Source organism: Vombatus ursinus, unplaced genomic scaffold (assembly GCF_900497805.2).
Source record: "Vombatus ursinus unplaced genomic scaffold, bare-nosed wombat genome assembly UNPS02010639.1, whole genome shotgun sequence".
Classification (NCBI taxonomy): Eukaryota; Metazoa; Chordata; class Mammalia; order Diprotodontia; family Vombatidae; genus Vombatus; species Vombatus ursinus.
Window position 1 is genome coordinate 3,125,520 of NW_020950417.1, and position 8,687 is coordinate 3,134,206.

The 8,687-nt window shown below is 39.4% G+C and overlaps 1 protein-coding gene across 1 annotated transcript in view; it reads left to right on the plus strand.

The window, feature by feature from the left end:
- The first annotated feature begins 5,594 nt into the window (after positions 1-5,594).
- The window catches only part of WDR27 (WD repeat domain 27), a 236,527-nt gene continuing 233,434 nt past the window's right edge, over positions 5,595-8,687 (plus strand). The window contains exons 1-3 of the mRNA XM_027854869.1: positions 5,595-5,636; positions 6,387-6,582; positions 7,301-7,442. Coding sequence (XP_027710670.1) covers positions 6,394-6,582; positions 7,301-7,442 — 331 coding nt within the window. The 5' untranslated portion in view covers positions 5,595-5,636; positions 6,387-6,393. The remainder of the gene's footprint in view (positions 5,637-6,386; positions 6,583-7,300; positions 7,443-8,687) is intronic.

The following is an 8,687-nucleotide window of genomic DNA, read 5'->3' on the forward strand; positions in this document are numbered from 1 at the left end:
AAAGAAAGAAAGAAAGAAAGAAAGAAAGAAAGAAAGAAAGAAAGAAACTGTGTAAGTGTACTGAGCATTTGTTTTTGTGTGATTACATTTTTGTTCCCAGTGGATTAGGGTTAGGGTTAGGGTTAGTAAAGAACTTCTCCTACCAAAGCAGATTGGCACCTTCTTTGTAATTTTATAGTCTTAGAAAGTTTCTTGGAAGACTGAAGTGTGAGAAATACTAATACTAAAAAGTTAGGTTTCCACAGGTTGTTCTGTTTCAAGGTGGCTAAGACAGCAAGCACCATCGACCAATCAGCTTTTAGAAGGAGAAGCTGACTTAACTGCAGAGTTTCTGGTAAAGGGGGCTTAGGCTGAAACTGGCTCAAACTGGTCAGGTTCAAGGGATGGTCACTGACTTTTTGCTAGTACTTTAATATGAGGCTTAATAAGCCTCATACATATTATCCAACACACCCCAAGGAGGGGTTTTTATTAATTTACATAACATAGGATGTATGACAAGGTATGACGAGGTATGCCGAGGGTGGAGAGAACATATCAAGGAGGGACATGAAGCGTGCGGGACAGGAAGGTTGCGACCCAGAAGAGTTTGGACCAATCGGGGCTCTGAGGGAGGGACTGAATAGAATAACAGTATAAAGCTTGATCTCGCTCCCGTATCAGGTCGCTTCTCTCAGTAAAGGGAGTCCATCTCTTGGAAGAAACCTAATTAAACGATTCTTCTTTCACTCCGGCTAATGGGAACTAAGCCTTCTTACTTTGTGGGGATGGGGCTTGGTGGGCCTATTTATAACAGAAGCAAGTGACTTGCTGAGTCACAAAGCCAGTCCATGTCAAAAGTGGGACACGAACCCAGTTCTTCCTGACTCCAAGGCCAGCTCTCTATCTACTGATACTGCACTGCCTAATATTTTAATTATGCAGAATTAACATTTAGCTTACAGACAAGTATGCCAGTCAAGTAAGACAGTGCTCGTTAAAAAAAATTACTCAATCAACATTTTTTAAGCATTTACAATATGCTAGGCATTGTGCTAACAATTTATTAGGGAATTACCTGTAACAGCTTCAAATAGAAATATCACAAATACCATAATCAGAGGGAGAAGATACATACAAAGAAAGGAGAAAACGGGTAATGAGAGGGAGAGGACATAAACACAAGTAACATATTTGAACTAGTCAATGGGACTAGAAGTTCTAGGAAAATCTGTTGGATTGTTCTTGTTAGGATGCCTTGAAGCTCCTGGTTAGGCATAATATCAAGAGATTTTTTTCAAGCCTTACAGCTCTCAGAAAAAGTGTGAGCAAGGCCTTTGAGAAAAAAGAGAGGGTGGCAGTGCTGTCTGTGCTCCTTTCCAAGAGGAGAGAGAAAAAGGAAAAGGAAATAAAATTGCCCTTCCCAGCATGAGAGCAGGAGGTGAAAAAGGGGGAAGGGCCAGCTGTGGAAGCCCAAATCCTTCTGCTATAGTCTTTGGTGCATATGGATTTTTCAAAGTTCAGAATACAATGCTCTCATTCTCCTTCTTTACCATCTGACAGAACTGTTCTTGGTACTTTCATATCTCTTTTATTCCGGTATGTTCGGTCTTAACAAACATTTGTTACTCATTTACATGCACAAGCTAGATAGCTTCATGCTATCTAGATCATGGAGCACTTTATCTTCAAGGACCAGCCTAATTTTCAGTGAAAGGGAGTGGGGGAAAGTTAGCAGAGACATTCTGTAGATTGTGTTCTTCCAAACCATGTGGGAATTACAGAATGACCTTGCATAGTTTTTTTGGGGACTTAGTTTTTTTAATAATGTGTTTTAAAAATATGTATAGCTTTTTAATTGGAAAAAAATCTGCTTTATCTCCCTCCCACACCAACCTCCTCTCCAAATGAAAACAAAAGGAAAACAAAGCCCCTGTTATAAACGTGAATAGTTAAGCAAACCAAATTTCCACATTGGTCATGTCTAAAAAATAATCTCATTCTGATCCCTTTGCCTTGCTATCGGGAGGTGGGTGTAGTGTTTCATCATAAATTCTCCGGAATTGTGGTTGCTGATTAAACTGATTAGATTTCCTAATTCTTTTAAAGTTGTTTGTCTTTGTCTTACTGTTGTCTGTATAAATTGTCTCCTGGTTCTGTTCAGCTCGCTCTGCATCTGCTCATATAAGTCTTCCCAATTTTCTCTGAAACTATCCCTTTCATAATTTCTTAGAACATAATAGTATTCCATCACATTTATATACCATGACTTGTTCAGCCATTCCCCAATTTGTGGATAGTCCCTCAAATTCTTATTATTTGCCACCTCAAAAAAAAAAAAAGCTCTAAATATTTTTGTATGTCCCTAGAGTTTGCTTTGCTTAGGACTTCTATAACCTAACCTCCCTCTAGTTCTGCCTTTTTGGGTAACTGCAAGGATGGTGGAGCTTTCAACAGAAATAGGAAAGTTAGGAAGAAGAATGGATTTTGAGGAAAAGATAATGAGCTCTATTTTTTATGGGTTGGGTTTGAGATTTATGATTACAGGATCCACCATCTTATGAGATATCTGTGGGACATCCAGGTGGAGGTTTCCTGTAGACAGTTGTGACACAAAATTAGAACTTTCTGGAGTCACAGGTATAGAAGATCATTGAACCTATGGGAGCTGATGATAAGTTTACTGATGGACAGAGTATGGAGAAAGAAGGAAAAAAGACTCAGGACTAAGCCCTGGCATATGGAGGAGGAGAACCAAGGGGATAGTAGTATCACCAAAACTTATAAAGGAGGTAGTATTCAGGAAAAGGAGGTGGTCAGTAGTGTGAAATGTAGCATAGAGGTCAAGAAGGGTGAGGTCTGAGAAAAGGTCACTAGATTTAGCAATTAAGAGATGGTTGCTAACTTTGGGATTATCAGTTTCAGTCTAGTGAAGGGAAGGAAGGAAGGAAGAAAAATAAGCATTTGTTAAATGCTTATTATGTGTCTAGCACAGGGGTGGGGGAACCTGCAGCCTTGAGGCCTGACGTGTCCCTCTAGGTCCTCAAGTGTGGCCCTTTGACTGAATCCAAACTTCATAGAACAAATTTCCTCAATAAAAGGATTTGTTCTTTGGAAAGTGCTGGGGATAAAAATACAAGTGAAAAATAAAGACAGTTCTTGCCCTCAAGGAGCTTACATTCTAATGGGGGAAGGCATCACACAAAAAGCAGGGCACAGAGGGATGGGAATGAAGGTATCTGGCTGGGAGCATGGCTTTGAATTCTAGAAGAAGTGAGGAACGTGGTTAGGAGGAGAATGAAGGAAGGTCAGTCTTGTTCCAATTTGCCCTTGGGAGAAGGATGGCAGGCCTTGCAGATGGATTTTCCAGAGTTTGTGGGTCACTGGGGTGATAGATTATTTCCAGACAAGGAGACTCCAGGCATTGAGGGAAGTTCTAGGATGAACCATCAGTAAAGGTCCACAGTTTTGAAGTCCAGAGAAAGTCAGGAACAGGGCTAGGACAATGAGATAAGGAGTTTAAAATTAGGTGACAAAGTGGAAGTAATGAGTATAGCCAACTTTTTCTAGTAGACTAGCTGTGAAAGGTAGGGGGGTGGATGTGATTGCAGCAAACCTGAAAGTCATCTAGTTCAATCCTCTCAACTGTAAGATAAGACATCTGAAGCCCAGAAATGTTTAAATGATTTGTCCAGTGCTATACATTGAGTTAATGATTGGGCCAAAATGAGAGTGCAGGTCTCCTGACTCCCATTTCAGCATACTTTACCATGGAACTGTTAAAAGGATTTTTCTGAGCCATACTCTAACTTGAGAATGCTTAGAGCTGAACAAAGCAGGCCTAGAGCAGTGCCAGTAATCAAGTAGTTTAATTAACAGTTTCAGAGTGAGAAATGTTCCCTTAGCTGAAGTAAAAGCAGTGTTACATACTTAAATCACAGGTGGGGAAGGGGGCGGGGGAAGATGGATCACAAAGAAATCATTTAGTGGTTTCCCCATGAGGAACCGATAAGTCCCACAATACAATTCTGGAGTCAAGTCTTTGGGGGTTGTGACCACCTCCCCTGAAGAACAGAACCAGAGTTCTGTAACGGGAACAGGTTCTACAATCTTTGATTCATTTTGCTTAAGATCCAATGATTGTGAGCATTGTCAGAGTTTTGATTAATCAGTTCAAGCTGCATTGTGAGCTCTGACTCCCAAGCCAGAGAGTCAGCTCTTGAGAAAATGAAATATTAGCATATTCATTATACATATCATATTGATTAATATGAAAATTATAAATTCCCTTCTCAGAACTCAAAGACCTACATAGGTTTCCATCTTGGAAAATTGTCAGAAGAGTGGAACCATTACCAGAATTGTTGAACTTGGAAAGAAGAGTTGGTTTGGGGAAAGCAGATGATTTTGGGTTAAAGGTGACCGTAGAACAGTATATCTAAATGTAAATGTTCTATGAGAAGTTGGAAATATGGCACTAGAATTCCAGTGAGAAGTTAAGGCAAAAGGTATGTATTTGATAGTTACTAGCACTGAAGTTTTGCTTTTTTTTTTATAGTATTCCCCCTCTCCAATTACATGTCAAGACAATTTTTAGCATTCATTTTTACAAGATTTTGAGTTCCAAGTTTTTCTCCCTCCCTCCCTTCCTCCCCTTCCCTCTTCTGAAAATAGTAGGCAATTTGAGATAGTTTATAGATCTGGCACTGAGGTTATAATTGAAGTTAAGCAAGGAGATGAGGCAGCTAGATGACTCAGTGGAGAGAGAGCATTGAGCCTGGAGTCAGGAAGACCTGAGTTCCAAATCTGATCTAAGACACTTGCTAGCTATATTATCCTAGGCAAGTCACTTCACCCTGCTTGTCTCAGTTTCCTCAGCTGAAAAATGACTTGGAGAGGGAAATGGCAAACTAATTTAGCATCTTTGCCAACAAAACCCAATGGCTAGTAGAGTCCATGCAGATTCAGACATGACTGATCCACTAAACAACATGCAAGGTTATGACAGTTTTAAATATCATAGGATTTAGAGCTAGACCTAAGAGGCAATGTATCCAACCTTCTCTTTTTATGAGAGAGAGAGAAAGAGAGAGAGAGAGAGAGAGAGAGAGAGAGAGAGAGAGAGAGAGAGAAAGAAAGAGAGAGAGAGAGAGAGAGAAAGAGTGAGAGTGTGAGTGTAGTGGGAAGATGCAACATGTTATTTGCATAGAGATGATAAAGGAATCCATGGGAGTTGATCGGTCATCAACTTTGATCGAACATCTCTGGCTCTCAACCTCGAAGGACTTAGTCCTGCTTTAAGAAATGAGACCTGCAAGATATTCCAAGTCATTCCGAGGTGTGGAGTTTGGCTTCCGACCTAGGCGTCCTGCAAGCTCTTTGGGCAGCCACTCCCACCCTCCGCCCCCGCCCTGCTCTCCTCTGGTTGGAACGAAATCCTGGAGATCAGAAGATCAGACTAGACACGGCTTTACCATCAGGAAGTAAATTACAAAGTAAATTGACCCACTTGGCACACCGTCTCCATCTTTGGCGTCCTTTGTTGCCTAGGATACAGAGGCGGGGACTCTGTCACCATACACGCCCCTCACCTGGACCGTAAACCCCTGGGGTTCGCTGCCGCATTCACCTTTGGGAGAGGATCTTGTAAAGTGCAGGTGAAGGAGTCCTAGCCTTACATAGTCCCCAAGACTTCCGACTCGCCCCTTACCCCTAACTGTCCTCCCTCTCCCTTCTCCCAGCCCGGACCATCTGGCTCCTTTTCTGCTTGTGTGGTCCCGCAAACCTGGGGCTGGCAGGGTTTATTAAGCTGTAAAGCAGGGGCTCTTAAGCTTTTCTGAGGCATGGACCCCTTGAGAAGTCTGGGGCTGCCCTATAGATCCATGCATAGAATAATGTCTTTAAATGCATAAAATATATAGGATTACAGAGGAAACGAATTATATGGAAATCCAGTTATCAAATTATTAAAAAAACAAGTTCATGCCCTCCTTTCCAGTCTAATCAGGGATCCCTTGAGTGGGTAGGTAAAGAAAGCTTTCATTAAGCCCTTCTGTGTGCTAGGGCCTGTGTTAAGCGCTGGAAATATAAATACAAGGAACCTACAAGTAGCTTACATTCTGAAGTGGGACCCCTGATTAAAAACTCCTGCAGTAGAGAAATTGAGCAAGTATTAATTTGCATCCAGGTCTTCTGACTCCTTAATAAAGCATACATTCCACTGTACCATAGGAAGCACTTTCCAACTTTTGGAGGTAGGCGGTTATTATCTCATTTTGCAGATTAAATAATTTAGGCTTCACACAGGTTGTGAGTTAGAGTCAGGAATTGAACCCAAGTCTTCAAATTCCACTGAACTAGTACAAATTAAGTACCTTAATGGAAATTATGTAACTTTGTATTTTCAGTTTTCATATGGAAGACTCAGAAGATGCCTGTTCTAATAAGGTTGGCTGTGTTCGAAATATAGTTCAAGAAAGATATTTAATTGAATCTAAAGAATCAGCATCTCATGTTCAACTTGCTTGCAGTCAACATTATTGTGCTTTCCCTTTAAATGGAAATGAACTTTGCATATGGAATACCAGTGACTCTTTCAATCAGGTATTTAAATCCATGCTGTGTGTTTCATGTATCTAGAGTATATGGGATATGAGGGATATGAGCAGCTAGGTGATGAAGTGGGTACAGTACTGGCCCTGGAGTCAGGAAGACCTGAGTTCACATCTGAAGTCTGATGTCAGACACTTACTAGCTGTGTGACCTTGGGCAAGTCACTTAAACAAGCCCTGTTTGCCTCAGTTTCCTCAAATCTGTAAAATGAGCTAGAGAAGGAAGTGGCAAACCACTCCAGTATCTGTGCCAAGAAGACCCCAAATGGAGTCACAAAGAGTTGGACATGATTGAAATGACGCTGTAACAACAAATGGATATATAATATGTAACATGATGTGTTACATATGGTGTTAAAGATTAACAAAATAGATAACATTTTTTAGTAGCTTTGGAAGTAGGGGAGAAATGGATGGAGCTTTTGAAACAAGCTTCAAAATCTAGAGTTTTTTTTAAACTCTTACAGACAATGGTTAATCTCTTTGAATTTTGTGGGGCATAGCTCTTGCTTGGAGTGTGAATGAGAATATTTGAATTCAATTTAACGTTTGGTTACTAAGTACTTAGTATGTGCCGGGTACTTCTAAAAATAGTGCTTAATCAAATACTTTTGAGAAACATTAAATTTTAGAAGTTTTGAATTCTTATTTTTTTTTGTTTTACATATTGTATAATGATATATAATTGGTTATGTGTTGAATGTTTTTAGCCATTACACTTGATAGGCCATCATCAGTCAATTACTGCTGTGACATTTGGAAACAGAGTTAATCCACTTCTTGTCTGTTCTGCATCTTGTGACTATGTTATAGTTTGGAACCTGGTGGAATGTGGAGAAAGAGTACTAGAAGGTAAATGTATATATTGTGTATATATTTTATAGATGATTTTAAAAATAAAAATGCCATATCAATTTGTTCTTAAATGTATTTTGGTAATATAAAATATTTGGATTGACATACTACTTATTTCATATATTCTTTTGTGGTCATTGCTTTTAGTCAATGTAAAAATCATTTTGAGAGATAAAAAGAAAAATGAGCCTCAAATAGTCCTCAAGTCAAGGAATTTATAGTATATTTGGGAAGATGGGATATAAATACCTCTGATTGGAGATGGTGGAGGTTGGCCATTGGAGAGCTCCTCCTAGGGGGCCCAGAACTGCCACCTTTTCATTCCCACCCTGTAATCTGGATCCTTGCATTGTCTCTATAACTCACCTTCCTGCAAGACTATATCAATTCAAACTCACTCCTCTTCAGTACCCCCTGGCCCTGGGAACATAATAACTTACTGCAAATTTCCACCCCACTCTAGTATATCAGTAGTGGAAGGGCTCCTAACATATTTGGGCCTCTAAAAACACAAGGTTAATATTGGAAAAGGGCAATAGGGTCAAGAATATAAATATGAATAGGAGAGGAAAGTGAAAGGAGTATAGTAGAATTCTTTACTATAAAATTGAATTTTCAAACCTAAACCAAGGGCCCTTTGGCTCCCAAGCTTTTAACTACACGGTACAATCTCAAATAGAATAAACCTTCAGTCAGAAGTTAGGACCTGCCTTGAAGCTGGTATCTCTTGGCCTTTTCAAGGTGATCAGCTAGATTATTTGAGAAAGAAGCATTGATATACATCCATCCATAAATACATCCGTATATAAATGTGTATATGTATATGTATGTGTGTACATACCCACATAGATACATACATATACATACATACATATATACATATACACACATGTATACATACGCACACATCTTCTGGCCTAGGAATACAACATCCTGAAAGTATGCTATACCAATTAGATAGGTCTGACTTTTCGAATTTGTTTATCCATTATGTAAATTGGCTTGTGACTTTCAAGTTTTACATATTTTCTTTCAAAAACAAATTTAAAACATGTAATTTTGTCGTAGTATGGAAAAATGTGGGCAAAATGTGGATTCTGCCAACAAAAAAGGGTCAGGAAATGCTAGATGGCAACATAAATAATCTATTAATATTTCTGACCTATGGTGTGATTTCTGAATTGAATAATCTAAACTGATAATAATTTGTATGTCTTTGAATACTTCACATCATCAAAACTA